General features: G+C 34.9%; 1 protein-coding gene across 4 annotated transcripts in view; it reads left to right on the forward strand.

Moving 5' to 3' along the window:
* The window catches only part of LOC123527848 (hypoxia-inducible factor 1-alpha-like), a 132,272-nt gene that overhangs the window by 29,679 nt on the left and 75,411 nt on the right, over window positions 1-27,182 (forward strand). Inside the window, exon 1 of one of the 4 annotated variants that reach the window (XM_045307560.2) lies at window positions 6,392-6,550. The exons of 2 other annotated variants lie outside the window; for them this stretch is intronic. In XM_045307560.2, coding sequence (XP_045163495.1) covers window positions 6,528-6,550 — 23 coding nt within the window. In that variant the 5' untranslated portion in view covers window positions 6,392-6,527. Of the gene's footprint in view, window positions 1-6,391; window positions 6,551-13,472; window positions 13,641-27,182 lie in introns of those variants that run through there. One more of the 4 variants, XM_045307568.2, reaches the window with a different exon arrangement.

Consider the following 27,182-nt stretch of genomic DNA (forward strand, 5'->3'; position numbering starts at 1 on the left):
TGTGGACATTTGTCAAAAAATATTACCTACAGTGGACTACTTTGCGCATCAAACTGGTTTCCGCTTCAGTTGTGAGGCACTTCCGTTATACTTTTGACAACAATAACAAAACACAAAATGAATCGATAAAGTCACTTATAAACCGACTGCTACTTAAATTAGTGTAAGTAAAGTTGTTGTTACAACATTATACATGTTCGTTATGTTATGAGATAAAGTTTATCTTGAACTGCATAATCCATTAACTACGTTTACATGATATTGCATTTACAACTTATTTGACCCCATTTTTTTACGTGAATGACAGCATTCTCGTGCAACTCGTGCAAACAGAGTTATGAAAAGTATGGTGGAGAATTCAAGGACAAATTATAAATGACATTAAAATGAGGATAACTGTATATTCGTCCAGTTTTGATCATTGACATTCCTGCTGTGTATTAGTAACTTCTGTGAACAAGATTAGAATGTTGCTTTTGCACATATACACATTGATTGGACCTCTCAACAAAATTTCATACCTTATTTTAGGGATTTTTAAGACAGTACATTTTCAAAAGTTTGTTGAATGTGTTTTGATATTTAAGTGCATTGCAATTCATGAATACCAAGTTAAAAATTAATAATGGCAACATTTCTAGGCCTTTATTGTAAGCCACTAGACTTCTGTAATGATAAATGTTTAATGTATTAAGGGGAATATACTCTTTTAGTTTTGTAATGTGGCATTCCTTGACCACCGTATCTTTTCTTATGCACTACTTTGTAAACAAACTAAATAATGTGTTTTAGCTCACATATGCCAAATGAAAAGCAAGACAGTGAACTTATTTCACATTCTTTCTTTAAATTAGAATCTGTAGGACATTGATAAATGTTTGGACAAAGTGAAGCACTATTATTTTCGCACCAAAAAGTCTTAATTGTTGACTTTGAATGTACACAAGAAGTCTTATGTAATTCAACAATAACTTTCTTGTTTCAGTTTTTCTCATTTTTATTTTAGTGAGCAATCCTTTGTGTACTTATAACAGTTGAAACAGTATTCATTTCATTTACCAAAACCTTGTACTTTTTTGCAGGTAAATTTTATAATACCCCACCCACTTTTTTCTAATTTCAAAGTATGCGTCCCCTTAAAATGAGGTAAGGATTTGTTCTCTGAAATGGGTCTAGCTATGTTTGGTAGCTCTTTAAAGAAAGTCAGTTTATATGGAATATATAGGGAATACTATTTACTGGTGTCTGGAACAACTGATACGGGTATTAGACCTTCCTGCTGGTGTGTAAGTTAACCTTCACTGTCATGACTTTATTTAAAAGTAATTTTACGCGGTCAGTTAGGCACGCCTGATTCACGAAAACAAGTTTTGACCGACTTCGTTCGCGTGAATGGATTTTACCCTTCTGTGTAAATGTAACAACTAAATTTTGGTAGTCTGTATACAGATCCTGTCTTTTATTTTATAGGAGATATCTGCAAAAGCTATTCAGAATTTATATAATACAATTTTTTTCTCATTTAAACCTATGAAACTTATCAGTGAAAGAAATATCAATTGACAATATGGCAGTAGTGATCAGGAAAAATGACACTCTCGAGATTTTAGGATTTTAATGGGAAATTATCCATAGAAACCTTAAACTGTGTAGTTCCAAAGCCAAAAATGTCTCCCCTTTCACGTATATATTAAAAACTGTTACAATGTTTGATAAGTAAAAGAAGGCAAGTAGTTAGCAGATCAACGTGAACGTCCATTAAATCATTGAAATTATTATCATTAGTACCAAACAGGTTGAAGTGCTTATTACAAGTGAAATAGACATCACAACCTGTTTATTAATAAAGTTGCAGATTGTAATTATATATGATTAGTAAAAGCCAAATAGTCAAAAGTAAGAAATCTTCACCTCCTTCACTTTTATTCACATAGTGAACCTTAGAAATATGACACAAATGCGTTTACATACACTCAGAAATTGTATTACCAATACCAATACCAAAATATTTTATTACATAAAACATCATTACAATTTTGCAACTTTATAACAAAACGGGTTGCGATGTTCATTTCACATAACCACTCCAACCCGTTTTATAATAATTATTAGTGTGAAGTTCTTTGAGGACGCGATGTAATATCTGGTCTTGGCCTGAAGCTTTGTTTGGACTGAGACCCTCAACTGGCATGCTGACTGGGGACATGGAAGTTGGAGAATTCGTCAAATTTTTACAGATCTGTTTTAGACTAAGGGGTTCGCGACGTGAGAAGACCGATTCTAATTACTCATTTAGGATATAAGCCTTTTTTGCAGGATCAGTATGTGTAATACCTTCACTCTTTAAAATAATGGTGATACTCCACAAATTTCAGATTTATTATGTTTAATAAAACTATAAAACATTTTGTTCCTGCCTGGTTCAGAGTCCTCTTCAAAGATGATCGATTCTAAGTATGTCCAGTACGAGTTGCTATTTATTTTCTATGTATAACCGCTTTAAGGGCTTTTAGATTGGAATGAGACTTTGGATGATCTGTTGCTTTTCATTCATTAAATACAATTTGTCCCATTGCCTTGTGTGTATTATGGCAGGGGTTATCCATGGAAGGCCGCGTCTCAGTTTGGTTGTTTTTGCCGGGATGAATGCCAAGCACATCTCGTTAAGCTTATCCTTAAAAGCATTCCAGGCAATGTCGGGGTCTGTATAGTTATTTTTCTTGAAATTTTCACCAAACTTCGAAAGTTTTTTTTTTTTTCATTTTGACGAGTCAGCTTTATTATAACAAAAGATGTTTCTTCTGCTCTGGAGTGGTCGTCCTCTGTTGAGTTGTATTTCCTGGAACACAATATCGTGATCAGAATTTGCCAAACTTGGAAGGTTTTTTAACTGATGTACAGTTGACGGCATGTTTGTTATGAAAAGGTCAAATGTATTTTGACTTCTTGTTGGAATTTTCACCATTTGTTCCAGGTTCATATTTACAATTTTTAGCTCGACTATTCATAGAATAGTAGAACTATTGGACACGCCCTGACATGCGTCGGCGTCCGCGTTCCGATTTGGTTAAGTTTTTGTATGTAAGCTGTTATCTCAACAACCACTTGTGGGAATGGATTGAAACTTCACACACTTATTCACTGTGATAAACTGACTTACATTGCACAGGTTCCATAACTATATTTTGCTTTTTTACAAAATTATGCCCCTTTTTTTACTTAAAAATTTTTGGTTAAGGTTTTGTATGTAAGCTGGTATCTCAGTAACCACTTGTGGGAATGGATTAAAACTTCACACACTTATTTACAGTGATAAACTGACTTACATTGCACAGGTTCCATAACTCTGTTTTGCTTTTTTACAAAATTATGCCCCTTTCTCGACTTAGAATTTTTTGGTTAAGGTTTTGTATGTAAGCTGGTATCTCAGTACTCACTAATTGGAATGGATTGAAACTTCACACACTTGTTCACTGTCATGATCTGACATGCACAAAGTAGGTCCCATAATTTTAATTTGCTTTTTTACAAAATTTTGCCCCTTTTTCAACATAGAAATTTTTGGTTAAGTTTTTGTATGTAAGCTGGTATCTCAGTATCCACTAATGGGAAAGGATTGAATCTTCCCACACTTGTTCACTGTCATGATATGACATGCAGTGCAAAGGGACAATAACTCAACTTCGCATTTTACAAAACTATGCCCCTTTTTCAACTTAGGAGTTTTGGGTTAAATTCTTATATGTAAGCTGGTATCTCAGTACCCACTAATGGGAATGGATTGAAACTTCACACACTTGTCCACTGTCATGAGCTGATAAGCACTATGCAGGTTCCATAACCCTGTTTTGCTTTTTTACTAAATTATGCCCCTTTTTCGACTTTCGTATTCATTCAATCGACAAAGCTGTTGAATAGTCGAGCGTTGCTGTCGTCCGACAGCTCTTGTTTTAGGAAGCTTTCATACAAGTCTTTATGTTTGCAAGTTGGTTTCAGTGTTTCGTTTGTCCAATCTTGGGCCTCCGTGGCCGAGTGGTTAAGGTCGCTGATTTCAAATTACTTCCCCCTCAACGATGTGGGCTCGAGCCTCACTCGGGGCGTTGAATTCTTCATGTGAGGAAGCCATCCAGCTGGCTCACGGAAGGTCAGTGGTTCTACCAAGGTGCCCGCTCGTGATGACATTATGCATGGAGGGGCACCTGGGGTCTTCCTCCACCTTCAAAACTGAAAAGTTGTCATGTGACCTATAATTGTGTCGGTGCGACGTTAGACTCAAGAAAGTAAATAAATAAATTGTCCAGTCTCTGTCAGGCATGTTAAAATCCACAAGGATATGTCTGTACAACTGATAACACCTGGTTTTAATTGGTCTATCACTTGATGTAGATCAATTCAAAAAGTTGTGGTCTATGGGGCAACATCCAGCTCGTATCCTGTTATATCAGGCGTCCCCCAAGGGTCAGTTTTAGGACCTCTCCTGTTTCTGCTTTACGTAAATGACCTACCTGCGTATGTGTCTTCCAGCATACGCCTATTTGCAGATGACTGTGTAGTTTATAGGACTATACGTTCTCAAAATGATTCATCTCACCTGCAAGGGGACCTTGACAGTTTATCATTATGGGAGCAGAAATGGAAGATGTCATTCAATGTAAACAAATGCCACATACTGCATGTTTCTAGGTCCAGAAACCTATAAATACAGTCTGCACTTTGCACAATCATCCTCTGTCTGTTGTCGGTCGATCAAGTCACGTGTAAGTATCATCAAATTAACTTGGTCTCCTCATGTAAATAAAGATTCTAATAAAGCTAGTCAGAGCTTAGGTTTCTTAAAACTTAACATAATTCTTCTAAAAGTTCTAGCAAGGCAGCTGCTTATTATACTATTGTATGACCAACTTTAGAATACTGTTCCAGTGTATTGGATCCTTACAATCAGAAGGATATAGATAAACTAGAAAACATTCAAAGACAAGCTGCAAGATTTGTAACAGATAATTATAGCAAGACCCCGGGCAAGTCTCAAATATCATAAAAGACTTAAATTGGAATACATTGCAAATTAGAAGACAATATGGTAGACTAATTTTATTTCATAAAATGGTTTATTATCATGTAGATGTTGACCCAAAGCAATATGCTACATCTTACACAATTCAAGACAGTCCAGACACTACAGTCAAATGGCATTTCAGATTCCATCTTCTACAGCTGATTATTTAAAAAAATCATTCTTCCTTAGAACAGTTGATCATTGGAACAAAAAAAATCATTCTTCCTTAGAACAGTTGATCATTGGAACACATTAATTACCATCTTATGTAGTCAGTGTTGAAACAGTCTCCAGGTTCAAATCAGCATTGGCAACATTGATGTTTACACCATAATTCTAGTACAAATCTGTTTGCTTTTATCCTGTTTTAACCCTACTAACTTCTTCCTTTCTGCACAACAGTTTATGTGTATGTATATATGTATATTTCGCAGTTAAGGGAATTTAAGGTTAAAGGTGTTAGGTTTTTACACCTTTTTTATCACAACTGTTGGGAAGCACTATGTGGATTGAGTAACCTAGCTAGCGAAACCGACAGTCTTACTTTCTTTAACCCGCCACGCATGGTCATAATGTATCAATATTGAACGTTTGCCATTACTATTTATAAAAGAAGAAGAAAGAAGAAGACCAGGGATTTTATTTTTGACTGAACGACAATTTATATTGAAGACAGCGATACGTTCAGTCCTGTTTAACTTACTTTGTTTCTTATTCTTGGATTTTTGTTTAATGTTTGGAGTGGATCGAGGTATAGCTCTAGGAATAGGACAATGATTAGAGGTGCTGAGGGTTGACCCTACTAAAAGGTTTGTTTGGTTGCCTTCCATGGATGTTGAAAGAGATACTGATTTCGAGATTTGTATAAATAGTTCAGTGACCTGAAGGCATCCAGCTGAATGCCTTCAGGTCACTCCTCGCGGGGTAACCTGACACTTCATCGGATATGACACTGTAAATAGTTTTACCATTTTAACTGGGGAGTTTTTAACTTTTGTGACTAAGCACGCCACCACTCATGCCTAGTCATGTTGAGCTTTAAACGTTCTAGAAAGATCCCAGCTCATTATAAGGAAGAAGAAGAAGAGTTGTGTCTTGAGAGAATCCAGAGACTCTACAAGCGATGAGGAGTAGTTACTACTACGTACACACCACTGGCAAAACCAACTGAAATGCGAATCAGATAGTCTATTGTATGTTGTGATGTTTGATATTTGTCCTTGTTTTTTTACCAATTTTCTGATAATCTGCTTAGAACCGCCTGTCACATGTATACCTTTTTGGTTCCTCGCGACCACTTCATCAATTAATAGGACTTCTGACAACAGCTTATTTTATTCGATTCCAGTAAACATAATGAAAACGTGAATCAAACGTACTCGCGTGACCCGGAAGTATTTCAACAGTTGAGATTTATCGAAAACAGAACACAAATAATAAATATCTTTGGAATAATTAAACCGGATTAAATATGGCAGTTAGTCACAAACGCAGGTAAATAAAATCTGAATATTTACTTTAATGTTCGGTACAAATGTATAACCAGGTGAAGTGTTACACATTTGTGTACGAAATAGCAATTGGGTCATTTGTATTTCTGATGAACTTTTGGTTTTGTTCAAGGCCAAATATTTCTTATTTCTATAGAAACATTTTTAGAATATAATGTATATTAAACTTTGTGTAACCACTCCATAATATTTTTTCACTTTATATGTTGATTTGAATGGGAATAGTTAGGATATTCATACGTTTCTACTGAGGTTAATATTTAGTTCTTTTTACTAAAGGTCTGTCCTTTAACTGGGTTGTATAGGACACAGGCAGGGGATATAAACTAGTATTTTTATTTAGGTGCCCAGACTGTCAAAAATGAATGTTTAACATTATGTATATGGGCATTTTCTCCAACAATTTAGGGGCCCAGCCCAAAATCTAGGGGCCCTGGGGCTACTGTAGTAAAAATAATTTGACGTTCAGATTGTCTTATATTTGTGACGGGTAATCTAAACATAAAAACTTTGAAGGACCAAAATAATGGAAGTTAAATCACAGTACACAGTTAAAAGTTATTGGTTTTATATGGCGTGTAAACAGGTCGAAGACATCCCCTGGATTGAGAGACATTCTCTCGATCTAAACATTGTCTCTCGTTCGAAAGACAAAATGTCTTTTGATCGAAAGCAGAACTCCAGATAAGCTGCGTATTTGCGTATTTACGCAATTAAAATTGCAGAAAACCCAATTGAATTCATACAGTGTTCGTAATGAAACACAAGTAAAATTCCTAATACCCAATTCATAAAAAATAGCTTGCGTATCGCATTTTCCATATTACTAGAACGGGTACGAGACTTTAACGCTAGATTTGACTGACTTGTTATACATTACCGCAGAACAGGTTTAGGGATTTTTCTAGACCTCTAAAAAGGGCAGGGTGCTGCTAAAAAGGGGCAGGGCGCATTGCGTACCTTTGTCTACGAAAATCATATGGTAGATTTCCATGGTTTTGTTGTAATATCTACATTGTAAGGTACTACAGAAAGATTTGCAATGAATCTGAATGTCAGGAAAAACATTAATACCCGTTTGTCTATATGACATGCTTATCATTTATAAATACATGCAGTTTGTTTTATGTTTGCATACGTTATTTTTGTCTGGAAAGTTTTCTTGATTAGAAATATACCATAAAGATACTATTGAATAATTTAATAATTCTGGTGCAAATCTGTCATTATACATGTATTCATTATATTATTGAACGTACCGTTGATACTCGTGTATAAATGCACAATTTTTTTTACCCCGTAACCCCCCCACCCCCCGAATCGTGGGTGCATATTATACAAAGGTGTAGACAATTTTCCAACTACAAATTTAACAAAATAACTTTGTTTACGATTTTCGTCATTTTGGTAAAGGGAAACTACTCTACGCGCTGACTGTCTATGCTAAATTCTGAGATTGCCGTTACGCTCTGTAAAAGATCGAGTGGTTTTTTTTCTTTTAAACAGAATTAATATCATAGAAATCTAATAGTATTTTGATGAAATAAATGTAACAAGGCAGTGATACTAATTAAAGATCGACTATTATCTTCAGCCGGGATCAAACTGTGAACAACAAAATTGACATGAGGTGCCACGCTAATTGCCGATAATTACTGGCCATTAATCGGCATTTAATAAGCAGCAGGCTTTGTTTTAAGACGTTTTTTTTTTCTCCTTTTTTAATCTGTTTTACAGTTTGCTTTAATTGCTGACCTATCTAATTGTTTTTTGTTACGATTTGGTTGGTCATCGTCTGCATACCAATACTGCATACATGCCTAGGGCAAATACACAGCACCTGTGTAGTCGGTGGTGTCATAACTTACCGATTATCGATTGACAATCATTTGGGATGGTATTTTGACAGATGATTGATGGGCAGTTTGTTTCTAAATACTTAGTTAATGGTCAAAGGGGCAGTGGTAAAAGGGCAAAGGGGTGCCGAAGAAAGGCGAAAGGGCGGTGATTTCGGGCAGAAGGGCGGCACTAAAAATGGGCAGGGCGCTGCGCCCTGCTATTCCGCTCTAGAAAATTCCCTAAGGTTGCAATTTATCAGAAAAATCACAGGACCATTCAGTCGGCTGATCGGTGTTATTTTGATATTTTGTAAACAATTTTACGCCATAAAATGTAAAAGGGTTGAAGAATAAACATTGTTGCAGCACAAACTAATTAGTGGGATATTTTGCTGTTCAACAATGACAGTTATCTGTTTGTGACGATGTAGTGTCACCAATACTGGATGATATCTTTTGGGAGAATGCACATTGTGGTGACCATATCGTTCGGGATATTTTGGATGAACTGATCTCCGACTTCATTAAAAGTGAAAAAGAAAACAACAGTATGGAACATTCATTACAATTTTAAATACATTTTTGTATTAAACATTGAAGGGCGCCATTAAAGTACTTAGCTACTTAGTCAATCCTGTTCAGTGATTTAGAATCTGAGTCATGTGGGGTCAAAAACTAAGTCACCAGGTCAAATCAAAGGAAAAGATAGTGAACACTCTAGAGACCACAATTTTGACCACATCTTTATGAAACTTGGTCAGAATGTTAATCTTAATGATCTTAAGGTTATATTTCAATCTGGGTCAGGTAGGTCACCAGGTCAAATCAAAAGTAAAGCTTGTTAACAATCTAGAAGCCACATTTATGATTTTATCTTCATGAAACTTGGTCAGAATGTTAATCTTGATGATCTTTAGGTCACGTTCGAATCTGGGTCATGTGGGATGAAAAACTAGGTCACTCGGTCAAAGTAAAGAAAAAACTAGTTAACACCCTAGAGGCCACATTTATGACCATATCTTAATGAAACTTGGTCAGAATGTTAATCTTGATGATCTTTAGGTCAATAGGTCAGGTGAGCGATACAGGGCCTTCATAGCCCTCTTGTTTTCAGTGTATTTTTTGTTGGTGCCACTGAAATTCACCAGTTGAAGAATTTTAGTTCCAGAATTTTATTATTTGGCGGCCGACAGTGGGAATCCTGGTATCCAGGTATGTGTATAAAATAAATATGTACATACAGTATCGAAAATATATTATAAAATACTCTGTTCAGAGACTGAGTACACAGTATTTTTCTAAGAAATCTATCGCATTAGTGGTTAAACATCCCTGCTTCTGCATTAGAACTGATCTAGATTCTTGGTAAAATCTGATGGAAAAGCATAAAAAAGGCATGTATTTAAAAAATTGGAGTCCTAAAAGAAAATAAATCACATTTACCAAGGATTCTCACTGCTTTTGATAAAATCATCTTTTGGGAAAGTAACAGCAATAACAGTAATCAAGATTCTTGGCACAACACATGAATTCATAAAGGGCCGGTCTCATCAATGAGCAAAAATTTATTTGAAAGTGGACTGCCATATCCGTACTTCTCCGCCATTCTCATGCATGGTTGACAGTTTCCGAATTGAATGTACGAAACAGGTATAGTGTGAGGATTAGAATTAATCGCAAATATAGTATTCATTTATGTCAAGTAAAAGGTGACAAAACTAAGAGTTTGATATATTTTGACATTAAATTTTGTCCTTAAATGTTCAGTTATTAAACTTAGCATTTATATCTCAAAGAGTTGAATAATATTTTGGTTTTAAAGTTGAGATAAATCCATCTTATTCCAATTACCAGTTTCAGATTAAGTTAGCTAGGGCTGTGATGTGTTATTTACTCAAAGCTGTCATAACTAACATTTTCTTAACTGACATGGTTTTTATGGAATACCTTAACTTTGCATATCGAGGGGTTAATGCAAAAGATAATGACCATCTTACAAAGGTGTATGTTCACTATGTTGCATAATTATGATAAACCTTTACCCTGCTAAATTTCTAAAATGGACTTGCCCATCATTCATTTTGGGCAGTACCACTTATTATTCAAAGGGGTTTCACTGAAAACTTAATGACTGAATAGTGAAAAGTGCAGACCATGATCAGCCTGCACAGAAGTGCTGCACTTGTTGCAATGGCAGAAACACTTGTTGCCAGCAGGCTAAAGGTTAAGAGACAACAAGAGCAGTAACTAAGAAGATTCTTACCTGGGCTTTGTTTAGTTCATATTTAGTATGTATCTATCTTTTTAGCTCACCTGAGCATGAAGTGCTCAAGGTGAGCTTTTTGATCGCCCTGTGTCCGTCGTCCGTCATCAACAATTTGTCTGTTAACATTCTAGAAGTCACAATTTTAGCCCAATCTTAATGAAACTTGGTCAGAATGTTACCCTCAATAAAATCTTGGACGAGTTCGATATAGGGTCATCTGGGGTCAAAAACTAGGTCACCAGGTCAAATCAAAGGAAAAGCTTGTTAACACTCTAGAGGTCACAATTTTGGCCCAATCTTAATGAAACTTGGTGAGAATGGTACCCTTAATAAAATCTGACGAGTTTGATATTGGGTCATCTGGGGTCAAAAACTAGGTCACCAGGTCAAATCAAAGGAAAAGTTTGTAAACACTGTAGATGCCACATTTAGGACTGCATCTTCATGAAACTTGGCCAGAATGTTAATCTTGATGATCTTTAGGTCAGATTTAAATCTGGGTCAGGTGGGTCAAAAACTAGGTCACTAGGTCAAATCAAAGGAAAAGCTTGTTAACACTCTAGAAGCCACATTTATGACTGTATCTTCATGAAACTTAATCAGAATGTTGAACTTGATGATCTTTAGGTCAAGTTTAGATCTGGGTCATGTCGGATCAAAAACTAGGTCACAGGGTTAATTCAAAGGAATAGCTAGTTAACACTTTAAAGGCCACATTTATGACCATATCCTAATGAAACTTGGTCAGAATGTTAATCTTGACGATCGTTAGGTCAATAGGTCAGGTGAGCGATACAGGGCCTTCATGGCCCTCTTGTTTTCAGTGTATTTTTTTGTTGGCGCCACTGAAATTCGCCAGTTGAAGAATTTTAGTACCAGAATTTATTATTTGGCGGCTGACAGCGGGAACCCTGGTAACCAGGTATGTGTATAAAATAAATATGTACATACAGTATTGAAAATGTATTATAAAATATTCTGTTCATAGACACAGTATTTTTCTCAGAAATCTATCACATTAGTGGTTAAACATCCCTCTTTCTGCTTCTCCATTAGAACTGATCTAGATTCTTGGTAAAATCTGATGGAGAAGCATAAAAAGGGCATGTATTTAAAAAATCAGAGCTCTAAAAGAAAATAAATCACATTTACCAAGGATTCTCACTGCTTTTGATGAAATCATCTTTTGGGAAAGTAACAGCAATAACAGTAATCAAGATTCTTGGCACAACACATGAATTCATAAAGGGCCGGTCTCATCAATGAGCAAAAATTTATTTGAAAGTGGACTGCCATTTCCGTACTTCTCCGCCATTCTCATGCATGGTTGACAGTTTCCGAATTGAATGTACGAAACAGGTATAGTGTGAGGATTAGAATTAATCGCAAATATAGTATACATTTATGTCAAGTAAAAGGTGACAAAACTAAGAGTTTGATATATTTTGACATTAAATTTTGTCCTTAGATGTTCAGTTATTAAACTTAGCATTTATATCTCAAAGAGTTGAATAATATTTTGGTTTTAAAGTTGAGATAAATCCATCTTATTCCAATTACCAGTTTCAGATTAAGTTAGCTGTGGCTGTGATGTGTTATTTACTCAAAGCTGTCATAACTAACATTTTCTTAACTGACATGGTTTTTATGGAATCCCTTAACTTTGCATATCGAGGGGTTAATGCAAAAGATAATGACCATCTTACAAAGGTGTATGTTCACTATGTTGCATAATTATGATAAACCTTTACCCTGCTAAATTTCTAAAATGGACTTGCCCATCATTCATTTTGGGCAGTACTACTTCTTATTCAAAGGGGTTTCACTGAAAACTTAATGACCGAATAGTGAAAAGTGCAGACCATGATCAGCCTGCACAGAAGTGCTGCACTTGTTGCAATGGCAGAAACACTTGTTGCCAGCAGGCTAAAGGTTAAGAGACAACAAGAGCAGTAACTAAGAAGATTCTTACCTGGGCTTTGTTTAGTTCATATTTAGTATGTATCTGTCTTTTTTATTTCAAAAGTAAGTTTTGTTGGTAAAATCAAGTGAGTGACTTAAATTTTTAAGGCAGTTTGTTACAGTAAGGTTATATCTTGCAGGGGAAGTGGGGGAGGGGTGGGGGTATATAATTATACTGTGGTGAAAATATAAAATAAACATAATTATATAAAAGTGTTTTTATATTCAACTTTTGTTGTGAATACCTAACATTTTCAAAAAATGATAAAACTGAATAGAAAGTGTGAAAAATCGTTCTGTAGAATATTGCACAAAACATTGTGAACCAGATTTGGTTGCACAAATTTAAATTATGGCATAATGCAGTTATTTACTTCAATTAACCGAATACAATATGTCTTTCTGGCCTGCGTTTAGTTACAGTATCATGAAAAAACATGAATAATTAACCAGAAATCAATGAAAATATTGTACACAAATCCATATCAATTTGAATATTACTGTACATGTACGTACAAAATGTAGGAAGTGCAAGACTTCTTCAAAGCCAGAACAATGCCAAGATTACCAGTATTTTCAGTTCCTATGTACAGTCTAAATATAGCACAATGGTGGTGGCGGGGTCTTGATGTCAACATATTTGCAGTTTAAGTATTGCCTTAATGATGTCTTAATAAGCGTGCCAGCTTTTACTTAATTTAGCATACAAGTTTAGTGGTATGCACCAAAATATACAAACTCTGCAAGTAGGACAGGAATCATATTTCCGTGAGAAATCTCTTTCACTAATCATAATATGCTGTAAATTTTCAACAGTGCATTTCCATATCTCAAGAGGGCGACTGCTGTAACTTAAACAAGTTTCTTTTTCAAAATTTCAAGAAAATTTAGTTTATATCTAATCAGGTTTAGGGTGGTGTGCTTTTATGTGATAAAGTGAAAATTAAGTGGAATTAATATTTTTGTGCTGTCTGATAGAGATATAATTTCACCATCATGCCTTACAGGTAAAGAAAATTATTTTGAAATGTTTGTATTTTACTTTGATATATGAATTCTGCATATATTTATTTAGAAAAAAAAATGTATGGTATTAACCCTTACACTGCTAAATTTCTATAATGAACTTGTCCATCTTTCAATTTGGACAGTGCCATTAAATGTTAAAAGGGGAGTCTACCAAAAAATACTGACTGAATGGCGAACAGTGCAGATCTTGTTCAGACTGCACAAATGTGCAGGCTGATCATGATCTACACTGGTTGCAAAGGCAGGATCAGTCATGTCCAGCATGATAAGGGTTAAAACAATTTGCCAGAGGAAATGTAAGACAACCTGAGGAGAGGTTAAGAGTTCAATTGCCGGGCATACGGCAGTCTATTTATTTGTTTTGCGGGGGGGGGGGGTGTTTGCTGATTATCTTGGTGTAAAAACCGGCTTTGTTAAATTATCCGTGACTTTAAAAACAGTTGTATTATTTTATCAGTTACATGTATGTAGGTCTTATTTCATGTTTAAATAGTGCATTGAACTTACTGGTTAGTAGGTACATATAAGTAGATAGGCCTTATTTTGTCAGTATAAAAATATGTATATTTCAAATTGAAATAACATTATAGACATTCATCACCTTTAGTGATAGCTCTAGTTTATATCTGAGACTAAAGTCCAAACACCATGTGAATACCTAACAGACAGTAAGAATCAATTTTATTAATAATAAGATATTAAATTTGACCTTTTCACACACATGACAACAAAGATGAAAGAAAATTTTAAGATGTCAGTCTGTAAATTTCTGCTTCTTAAGAAGGCTTACTGATCTTTAAGTTGTTTTTATAAATTTTCCCCCTTTGATTGAAAAGTATCTATCACGGAGATACTGAAGGTTAGTGGGAAAGTTTTTATTGCCAAGACAACCCAGGTTTTATTTTAGACTTAGATTTTTTCTTGATTTAGCATTTTCAAAATAGAGCTAGTTTAGAAACGAAAATTTTTGTTCGGATGTTCATTATATGGCCAAACTTTCAGTTTGTTTTAAAGCAATATTTAAATATTATAAAATGTTATGCAAACATTATGTCAGTTTCTAATAACAAAATTAATTAAAGGATTGGATTCATAATACTTCATAATAATGCTAAGGTTACAATCTATTTCGTGTATTGCACTATCAAATGCCATTGATATAAACCTTCTTTAAATGATTCATCAGTCTGTCACTTGATAAAACATTAAAGTTTGTTTGGTGCATTTTCATATATTCTTAAACTTAAGATTAACTGTTATATTTCAAAGATTTTCAATATAATAATAATATGCCGTAGAGGCTTAATATAATGTTCTTAAAGTTGTACTCCTTTTATAATTCACGATGAGGGAGGTGGGGTGTATAGATCTGTGGTAAAGAAAGAATTAAATAGGGAGTCAGAATTATGACCCCTGCCTTCTTATAAAGCACTCATATAATGTGCTTTTGCCTTTTCAAAGTGGACACTTTCTTAGTTGATATTAATGTGGTTTTGCCTTTTCAAAGTGGACACTTTCTTAGTTGAATTTGGACTTGTGATAATATAGTACTAAATTAGTAAAATCGGGAGGAAATGTTTAGGCAACTGAGTGACTCAGTCGGTATAGCACCGGAACTGTATTTAGAAGTACCGAGTTTAATTTTGCGATCAGACTGCACATTTGTCTCACCTTTTGACATTCTGTGCCCAATGTGAGGCAATGACAGTATGACACTGTTTAGTCTGTAATGCCTGTAATTGTTTGATGGACATTCAAAGAGAAATTTCAAAATAGTATTGCATTTTTTTATTAAAACTCGGAGATAGCTTGTAGATCTATGGCTGAGTAACTCAGTCAGTGCAGCATGAGAATGGTATTTCGAGAGCCCAGTAGGTCAAAGTCAAGATCACATTGACCCAGAAAAGTAGAATGTTTTTTTGCCAGATAACTGGAGAATGCTTTGGTCTAAGATCAAATTTGATACAGGGATTACTTATGATTAGTCAGTGACCCATAATTATTGATTTGAGGTCAGTACGTCAAACATCCAGTGCAAAGTGACCAAATAATTTCTGTTCCTTGTGCAATTACTGAATGCATCAAGGGGGTATTTTGTGTTTGACGAGCTCTTGTTCATTTCAAGTTTTATGAAAGAAAATGATTAACATCATAGTTTAAAGGTGGTCAATCACATTTGAACAACATTTTGTGGCATTTTTAGTTCGACTTTTCGCCGTCGCTGTTTGTTAAAGTTTTTGATAAAATCAAATATTTCTGTTACTATCAAAGCTATTGACTTGAAACTTAATCAAAGTCTACACCAGGAGAAACAATCCCCATAATTCTTATTTGAATTTTGACAGAGTTGTGCCCCTTTTAAACTTAGACTTTTTTGGTTAAAGTTTTTACTGGCAGAGCTCTAATTCAGAGTCAAGCACTGAGAAAAGTCGAGTGTGCAGTTTACAGACAGCTCTTGTTTAGTTTTCATAATTTATTATTTTCTGTTAGAGATTTATTTAAGGAATAAAAAGATCCATTACATAGAGTAAGATCCCTATTGGAAGTGTATATATTTCATTACTTTTTATGAAAATTTGTAATTACCCCCCCTTTTACAGGGTTGGCGACTACCTGCCCGGGAAAACAATACTCCTAAAAATGAATGAATGGGCAATACCAGGCAATGAAAAGTTTTTCTCTTTTTTAATGAAACAATTGAGTTTCTATGTTATAAAATGTGAGCTAATTCTTACATTAAATTTTACTTACTTTGAAACCATTGTTGAAGTGATAGGTAGCTGACAGAACAGTTCTATTAACAAAATTATGGTTTATTTACACAACAAAATAATTTTTATGTGAAACACCCTTCAACATTTATAGTTACAAATAAGTTAAAATGCATGAATTTATAAATGACGCAGTATTACTTTGTATATATAATTAGATTTAAGTTGTTTACACAAGTTTCTAACTTTGATCCCCTATAAGTATAGATCAACTTTATGCATCGAGGCGTGTCTGTACTTTCAGCTCATAACAATACTTCGGTAAATGCAGAGGATAGCGGATAAGTCACACCTTACTATTTGTTGTTGAATTATACCGCACAATATTATGGCGTTTCTATTTTTAGCAATAAGTATATAAACAAACTGTAGGCCTAGCAGTTTCGTTTAAAACACAAATTATGATTATAAGAATGTTAATCAATAGCTGGCTTGTTGGCACAGTGTGGATGGGACTGTGATCATTTTGTAGTGATAATTTTGACAGTTCGAATCTTGCATCAGTTCAAAGATATTTTTTCATTTTGCATTACATACTTTACGTAAGTTTGTTCTTCAACGGTTTCTTATTCATTGTTTTGTTCTCATTTTCGTATAAAGCCGGCCGCAGTATCTTTAAATTAATTAATTCTGAAATTAAGGTCAGGCATTGCCTTTTAAAGTGAGGTATAAGATTGTCATTAAATTTATAAAACCATCCCGTTGTGCTTTAAAATATCCCAGGTGAGCTTCAAAAAACATTACATCATTATTACGTTATTTAAAGCGAAGAGTATTTAAACATGATTACGTGTAAGTATATTGTAATGACATATTTCAGTTAACCAGATTTACCAACTTGAGAGGTTTTCGTTGAATTTTATTGAACAAGAAGAAATTATACATACTTTTCAAATTAAAAAATATACGGGTCTGGAAATCGAACTCACGATGAAATATTACGAGGCGGAGTGCGTTACCGCTCGGCCAACGAGGAATTAGTGTTTATATTGGAAACGTTGCGTACAAACTTTAACTTGTGTTATTCTTTTGTTTGTTTACATTTCAAAACATCATAATACTGTGCGATACAGTTTGTTTTCGTAAACATCATGTTTGTAAACATTAAAGATTGTGTTCTGTAATCTAAACTCAGGGTTCCATATTTTAGTGTGTCTTGTATAAGAAAAACGTGAGCTCAAGCTGAAACAAAACATTATCAAAAAGTAGGAAGGTCATTTTATAAGTAGAGAAATTTTGGTTTGAAAACGTGTAAACATGTATGACCTAGTAATCGAACTGTACTAATAAACTTTGATAATGTGGCAGTTGAGTTCAGTTAATACAGGGGTGTTCAAATCTAATCCATCATAGATGTATTGTAAAGCAAGTATTGGATTTACCTGTATTGGAAAATGAACAGTGTCGATTGTATTGAGGTCAACTGCCACGTTATCAAAGTTTATTAGTATAGTGGACGCAACTTGACCCCGATGGTTGACCTTTGTATCAGGGCTCCGGAAATTTTGATAACTCAATCGGTCCGAAACGAAAATCCTGACATCGGCGCTACCCCACCCACCGCATTCCCAATATTACATATTTTGTAAAACATGATAGGGTAAAGAAATAAGCATGTCATGCATTAAAACTGAGTTACCAGTCACCGCGCGTTACCATACAATGAAGACAGTTATTCAGTGTTATGTGTGATCGTTACTTTGTTTAAATTTCGATGTTTTTCCGAGATAATACGAGGCATTGACACCGTGTGCGTAACTAGTCTAAAAGCCAACGCACGTGACTTCGATACCGTATACACGGCAGATACTTTGTGTACACGACACATATTCTCTGCTAAACAGCCTCAGTATTTAAAGAATACTCTGTCGCGGACCGAATGTGTACGTTATTTGAACGCTGAGATCAAATTTCCCGCATGTATAGTACCAAAACGTCACGCGGGTTGGCCACGGATATTTCATTTCACTTACGTTGTACTTCAATAAGCAACTACATTTTATAAAGTTATATGTTCTCTTCTGATGTAAACAAAATTTCATTTTGAAACGTTTTTTAAAAGACCGATTTGATAAACAGTGCCACTCCGGTTTTCTTTATCATTCGTGGTTGCCCGTCCATTTTTTTCTTTTTTGTACAGTCGGGTTGCAAAGACGATTTTCTGCATTTGTTTCTACTGGAGCCCCAACAAATGAATCATGTAATTTTTTCAAATCAAGTAATTATAAAAATTATTTTATCGGGTTTCCGTATGATGTCTCATTAAATCAAAGACCTATAATGTACAATTATAGCTCTTTGATTAAAATTAAATTGATCCCCGTCGAAATGATTTGGATCCAGTCAGAAACGTTAGGAAACCAGTTAAAAATGTTTAATACACCGCAGTCGGCTGTCTGCAAACATTAAAGGATGTGCCGCGCGAGCACTGATTGCGTCACGCGCTAATTACGGACCGATTATCAAAGTGACAATCAGACCGACTGACACGTTTATTGATTATCTGAAGGTGCGACCAACAATTTCCTGCTTGGCAGGTGATCGTGTATTGAGATATCAGACCGAAATTTATACTTTTCTCCATTTTTACGGGACCGATTTTTTTCGTTTTTTCACTTCACGAATCGGTCTGAAAAGTCAAAAATCGGTCCAAAACCGACAAACCGGCAAATTTCCGAAGCCCTGCTTTGTATTATAATACATAAAGAGGTACAACCTATTAGTAAAAAGGAGTGTACGTAAAACACTTAATCTCTTTGCATTTAAAAACACGAGCTGCACGAGAAAATGGAAATATAAATTTGTGTAAATATGAATTAGTGTATTGGAAAGTTTAAAAGAAAAACTATACTGTATACAAACTAATTCCATATAATACATACGGCTACCCTAAGCACCCCTTATTTCTACAATGAAATAATCGATATGAATAATCAGCCTAAGGTCAACCATCGCGGTCAAGTTGCGACTACTATACCTATAATCTTGCTCAATAATTGCTCAATCATCATCATAATAATGTCTATTCAACAGATATTTATAAATATTATAGCATTAGGCATGCGGGTCTGGTCACTGCTATCACTATATGGGTTGTAAGTCAACTAAAGTGTTGAAATATGTATTGTAAAAAGTATAAACTGAAATATTATATTGCTCACTATCGCACAGTAAAACCCGGGTTTTCCTAGTATTACCCACTGGGCTGAACAATATGCTTAAAACCTGGGGTTTTGCCAACCCTGCCCTTTAATATAAAAGTATTTAAAAAATGGTCTATTTCTTTTGATTTCAATATAACTTCTAGTTTACATTTGCATTTGATAAAAAAATATTTGGATATTTCAACTACCTGGAATAAAAGTCAAGTTTAAAAACAGGGTGAAGCTTCGGAATTCATCTAAAAACAATCTTGGTTGTGCGACCAAGATAGACAAAGGGAATTTATAACAATTTTATAATTAGCTTGACTATACAAAGTATATGGAGAGCTATCCTACTTGCCCCGGCGTCGGCATCTTTCCGCGTCCCCACCTTGGTTAAAGTTTTTTTTACACTTTCTCTTTTTTCTCCTTATCTCTGTAATTACTTGATGGATTTGTTTCAAACTTCAAACAGTTATTCCTCATCATCACCCACATCATATGGCACAAGGGCCATAACTCTCACACCAACATTTCATGAATTATCCCCCCTTTTTACTTAGAATTTCAGGTTAAAGTTTTGGTGCACTTTCACGCTATCTCAGTTATTGCTATATGGATTTGATTCAAATTTAAAATAGTTGTTCCACATCATCACCCACATCATATTATGACACAAGGTCCATAACTCTGGCACCAATTTTTCATGAATTTTGCCCCCTTTTTACTTGAAATTTCAGGTTAAAGTTTTGGTGCACTTTCACTCTGTCTCAGTTATAACTAAATGGATTTGATTCAGACTTAAAATAGTTATTCCTCATCATCACCCACATCATATGGCACAAGGGCCATAACTCTCACACCACTATTTCATGAATTGTCCCACCTTTTCACTAAGAATTTCAGGTTAAAGTTTTGGTGCACTTTCATTCTATCTCAGTATTAGATGTAAATGATCAGCTGCTAAGTTTTGAACAAATCCGTAACATACAACATTACATGTATATAATAAGCTGAAAGAGGAACAACACATAAACACTGGGTAAATAAGAGTATTTAATTAATTGAATTGACAGGTTTCGGTCAATGTATGGCCTTCATCAGGATTACAACAATAAGGAAATTATTAGCTAAGGTACAAAAAATTGTTCGCACATTTTTGATGTTTGTTACTATTTTTAGTAACATGGGTTACTATTTATAGCTGAAAGTTGGCATACTGCCAGATGTTCAGAGAAAATGTGTGTATGTTGCTTACTTGAATAAAGAGTATTGATGTTTGATTCAGTCAAGTTTTTTTTTATTTGAAAATCTCGTATATACTTTGAATTTCAATTATTTGTTCATTGTTTTTTCACTGTGCATCAAAAATTTGTCATAACAAACAGTTTCTGTGCTTGATGATAGTTCTACATGTATGTCAGCCATGACATCTAAATAGTGACTACCTTTTCGTCCAAGTTGACGGTGAACTTAATTGACTCATGATGACTGTTTAGGTCCACTTCCTTTCGTTTGTAAGGCCAGACTATAAATATATTGTCTATGTGTCTCCGCCATACGAGGGGCTTAAATGGTCGTGTTCACTTTAATAAAGTCTGATTAACCACCTTTAATATGCATCCAAAGGGGTGCATTGAAATGATGAAATCATCGTTTGTTCCTATTGCCCATTTATCCAAATCAAACATAATACGAAGGTCTCTAGTCAGGATTTAATACAACTGGGAAAAACTGCAAAACCTATTTACTTGAAAGCTATTTACTTGCAAAAGGTGTTTTAAAGTGTTTTTTTTTTTCACATAAAGGTTTGTTAAGAGAAAACACCACAAAATTTACAATCTCAAAAATACCAAAGTACCAGGGAACATAATATATAAACATTAGCAAACATGCTACCTTCCTGTAAGATATCGTAAAACAAATAACTCTTTATTTGTTTCATTGAATACGACTCTGCTGTATACATTTTAGAGGTGAAATCAAGTAAATTGAAATAGAATCATTTCTCAGTGGAACTATGTGGTCTCTTGGTTGAAATATGGTTCCAGATTGCTACAAAAACATAAAATCAACTTACCCTGAGGAGGCTTTGCATTCATTAGCATGGCCTCAGAAGTATCATATGCTGTTTTTTCAACTCATCTTCTAAAAGAGTTGGAGCCAGTGTTTACAGGCCATGATCAAACACTGTGAAAATGTTGTATTTCGCAAACAAGCTACGCTTACCATGCTGGACACGATTGATCCTTTGCAACCAGTGTAGATCATGATCATCTTGCACATCCATGCAGTCTGATCATGATCTGCACTTGTCGCTATTCAGCTAGTGTCTTTTTGGTAAGCACCCCTTTTAACAGTTAATGGTACTGTCCAAATTGGAAGATGGACAAGTTCATTTTAGAAATTTAGCAGGGTAAGGGTTAAACACACTATATATATGTACTTGCATATGATCTCTTATCAAAAAAGCAGCAGTTCCTCCAATTGCCTGGTTGAACACAGCATCCAAAACAGTGAAAACAGATGTTGAAAGCCACTCACTTAAATACATTGTTTCATTGAAAAATAAAACTAGTGATTAGTAAAACTTTGGCATTCAAAACAGTGAATTCGAAGTGGGTGTTGAAAATAATTGCTGTATTTGGATGCATAACTTCATGGAAAAAATAAATATCTTTTGTTGAACCTGGCACCCAAACCAAGGAAAACAGTTGTTGAAAAGAAATCTACACTTAGATACTGATACAAACCTGACAACTGCATTTGAAAGTGCAGTACATTTTTCTTCATTAAAAAATAACTAATATCATATAGTAAACCTCTGGCATCCGAAACAGGGGAAAAAATTGTCTACTGCTCTTAGAATCAATTAACATACAGTGCATTTGCGGTGCTACGAATTGCAATTTAACGAAATACCGGTATACTACGAAAAAGTGTTGTGGTACCGGCTGCTTTCCTTCTCATTTCTATGTTACAAAGTCGCAATTTTACGAAAAATGCGCTCCTTCCAATGCATTTTTATGCCCTTAAAGCCTGTTTTCAACTTGTTTTAGTTGTTTTTTTACGAATACCTGTATTGTCTAAGTTTTCACACCTTCCATAACGGCGTGAAAAACGCTTTAGAGTGGAAAGTGTCACTATCAGTTAGCTGGGCGTAAACAGTAATTAAAGTGTGAAAACTTAGTAATTAAATTCGAAACACATACGCTGTGTAAGTTGTTATTTTTTTTTTCTCTGTCAGATTGGATGAAATATCACCCGCACTTGCTTCGATTTCTATACGTCTAAAACAACCACTGCATAAAGAAGATAAAACATATTATGTAACTCCTGATAGTCTGTAAATTGTCGTTTTGTTATTCAGAACAATTCAGTGAAGGGTAGCTGAATCGGAATAGGCAATTGCCATTTTTGTTCTCGTGAATCAATGTACCCTGTATATGTCTTTTGTACAGTGAATAAAAAGTGAAGACGAAAAGCCCCGTTTTACATCTCAGATTCGAATAAGATTTGTAGTAAACCCAGATGTTTGGTATGCATGTACATGTACTCCGATACGAAAATCACATATTTAAATATCACAGGTTAAAACATTTAGGTATTAAGGTGCTGTATAGCGGAATTTCCTATGCTGCGCTCGAACGAAAATGCTATATTACGAAATAAACGGCCGGTCCCTTGGCTTTTCGTAGAATCGCGATTGTACTGTAGTTTCATTGAAAAAAAACCCCATAATGTTTACTTTACATGTTTGTGCTGGGTAACCAAAACAAGGGAAGAAAATAACTGCTACACAAGATATATTTAATTGTTTCATTGAAGAAAAGAAAAAGTAATGTTATTTATTGAGTCTGGCATCCAAAACAAGGAAAAACAGTAGTTGAAAATAACTCTTACACTTGGATATGTTGAATTTCGAAGAAGAAAAAAAACATATTGAGCCTGGCATTCTAAAACAAGGAAATTGGCTGTTGAAAACATTACTGCATTTAAATACATTGCTTCTTTGAATAAAAAAAGTAATTTAATAGTCATGGAAGGAAAATTGGATTTGGAAACAACTTCAACACTTAGATACAGATTCATACATTTTTGTATATATAAACTAATGTTATTTTGTTTTCGAAAGGTTTTCAGGATTTATATTGTTACCATTGTGCATTGTATGTATTGTGAAATTATTTTTGTTTTTGCACAGTTTGCGCAAATTTAAGACCCTTATTTATATGTTAAATACAGGAATAATTATCTGAATTTATTTCCTGTCTGAAATATGGGCCATTGCATGTATTGGTGACATGATGTATTCATTGCATAATAAATACTTTAAAATACTGCAAAAACATTGTTTTTCTTATGTTCTTGGAAAAACTACAAATTAGTATATATAATTGTAATCCATTTATCTTAGGCAAATCAAATTCTATCATATTTTACAAATAAATGTTATTTGTTTTGTCATGGCAACCGAAATTCCAAAGTGACCATGCTCCAGTGGAATATAGAGGTATATAGATCAGTGCTCCAGCTAGCTATTTACAGCAGGGCGCATCGCCCGTTCCGAAATTCGTTCCGCCCTGTTGCCCCGCCAGGCACACTGCCCGTTTTAGAACCATTCATTTCCTTTTTTAGCCAAACTTACCTTTTTTGCCTCAGTGATTATAATAAACTGCTTTATTGCCCCCTTTTAATCGAGTGATACACGCCAGGGGGCATTGACATAATTAGCAAACAATTACCTGCTGTAATCGTGCCCGAGGCAGACTGTGATATTTTAGACTGCTCCACTAGCATTAAAATGACTGAATCTTAGTGTTAACACAGTTTGCAAACCAGTCTGAAATCATTATTATTTTCGCGCCACCTGTCAAATTGTACTTTCGTTTTCGGTAACATAGTCGTAAATATCCTTTATACATAACTGAAACTTAAGTCCAGACAACAGACATTTAAATCTAATTAATAAAAATCGATCACAATAAAATTTAGATAGGAAAATATTTTGATTTTATCGTTTTACAAGTTTGTAAAATCGAAAGTAGGCTGTCGTCTACTGTGTGAAATTGTTGATTTTTCACGAAGATTTCTTTGAAATTAGTTTAATAAGATGTAATGACAGGGTACACTTTAATGTATGATACAGTTAAATGCTGTTAAACTGTCTTTGCATCATAATATTTCTTCAAAAATATTGTTTAAACTTGACATTAGAAAAGTGTAACCATACCCGGATATAAAATTTTGGATACCCGGAATACGTTCTATAGAAGTGCTAAATTTGCTTTTAGACTGTTGTAAGTTAAAAACTTTGCCTAATTTCATTTATTTAAGTGGAAGGTTAAACTTTATCTTCTGTATGTTGCACATATAAATTTATAAATATCAAGTATATGGAGAAGATGTGTACTGAAATTGTAACAAGTAAAATAGGCTTAAACATATAGATATTGTTACTCAATATGCAATTACAAAGAAATGTTACAAGTTGATAATCAATGCCAAGTAAAATACAAGCAGCAGCATTTTAGTTAATAAATAGATGTATTACAGATGAAAAACATAGCCTATCAAAAGACAAAGTTTGCCTTATACCATGCCTAAAGTGTGCCAAATACCATGCCTAAATTATGCCAAATTCCATGCCTAAAGTATGTTAAAATGCACTGAATGCATGTACTAGTTATAATTTTTTTCCTGGGGGAGCATGCCCCCAGACCGACCCTCCTAAAAGTGCCCTTTTCAGTGCCAGCACCCTGCCCTTTTTAAATCCTGGCTGGAGCACTGTAGATTAAAGGCCTGTGATGAAATTAAAAATACACAGTTAAGGTAATTATGTCTCCCACCACACAGTGGTGTGGAAGACATATTGATTTACTCCAGTCTGTCTGTCTGTGTGTGTGTCTGTCACAAAGCTTGTCCGCACTCTAAGTCGAACATTTCTCATCCGATTTTCACCAAACTTAAACAAAATGTGTTTGACCATAAGACCTCAGCCAAGGTCGATAACTATTTAAATCTGCCAAGACAATTCAGAATTATGGCCCTTGACAATAATTTATGAATCACCTAGATGCAAAAAAAAGCTAAGTCTTCATTCTCAAACATGCACCAAAAACAAAAAAAACAAAAAAAGAAAACAAAAAAAAAATCGAAAAATCGGCCTTTTTACTCTTGTCTGCACTTTAAGTTGAATATTTCTCATCCGATCTTCACCAAACTTGAAGAAAATGTGTTTGACCATAAGACCTCAGCCAGGTTCGATAACTAGCTAAATCGGCCAAGACATTTCGGAATTATGGTCCTTGACAGTAATTTATGAATCACCTAGATGCTAGACTAGCTCCTAGACTATGATATATCTTTTTACATTTTTATGATTGAATGTAGTGAACTGAGTCAGTCTATATCCTATGTCCAATATCATGTAATTATGTCTCCCCCCAATCTGACTAAAGTACTTGATCTTCTTCTAAACGAAGATCTGAGAACGACCCATTCACATTCGTCTTCTGTATATTTTGGATTTCCAGTATTGCTATTCTTATTTTATCCAATCAGACGACTTGTTCGAATGTCAAAGAGTAAGAAAAATGTGCAGACATTCTAGGGCTCGAACCCGGGACCCCTCGCTTACTAAGCAAGTGGCCTACCAACTGAGTTAGCCGGCTATCTGATATATTACGACATAAGAATTATAAATATCAAAAGTCAAGGCTACATGTAGATTTGCAAGATGTTGTAAGTTAGGCTCTGATTGGCTAGCAAAAGGGTCGTCAGAACGAGGCTATGAATAGGTCGTTCTCAGATCCTATGCGTAGCGTAATAGGAGATGTACTTCAGTCAGATTGGTCTCCCCCAGGAGACATATTGTTTTTGCCCTGTCCGTCCGTCTGTCCATCCGTACATCACACTTCATTTCCGAGCAATAACTGGAGAACCATTTGACCTAGAACCTTCAAACTTCATAGGGTTGTAGGGCTGCTGGAGTAGACGACCCATATTGTTTTTGGGGTCACTCCGTCAAAGGTCAAGGTCACAGGGGCCTGAACATTGAAAACCATTTCGGATCAATAACTAGAGAACCACTTGACCAATAATGTTGAAACTTCATAGGATGATTGGTCATGAAGAGTAGATGACCCTTACTGATTTTGGGGTCACTCCGTCAAAGGTCAAGGTCACAGGGGCCTGAACATTGAAAACCATTTCCGATCATAAACTAGAGAACCACTTGACCCAGAATGTTGAAACTTCATAGGATGATTGATCATGAAGAGTAGATGACCCCTATTGATTTTGGGGTCACTCCGTCAAAGGTCAAGGTCACAGGGGCCTGAACATTGAAAACCATTTCCGATCATAAACTAGAGAACCACTTGACCCAGAATGTTGAAACTTCATAGGATGATTGATCATGAAGAGTAAATGACCCCTATTGATTTTGGGGTCACTCCATCAAAGGTCAAGGTCACAGGGGCCTGAACATTGAAAATCATTTCCGATCAATAACTAGAGAACCAGTTGACCCCGAATGTTGAAACTTCATAGGATGATTGGTCATGAAGAGTAGATGACCCCTATTGATTTTGGGGTCACTCCG

The sequence above is a fragment of the Mercenaria mercenaria genome, chromosome 1 (assembly GCF_021730395.1).
Source record: "Mercenaria mercenaria strain notata chromosome 1, MADL_Memer_1, whole genome shotgun sequence".
In the NCBI taxonomy this organism is placed as follows: Eukaryota; Metazoa; Mollusca; class Bivalvia; order Venerida; family Veneridae; genus Mercenaria; species Mercenaria mercenaria.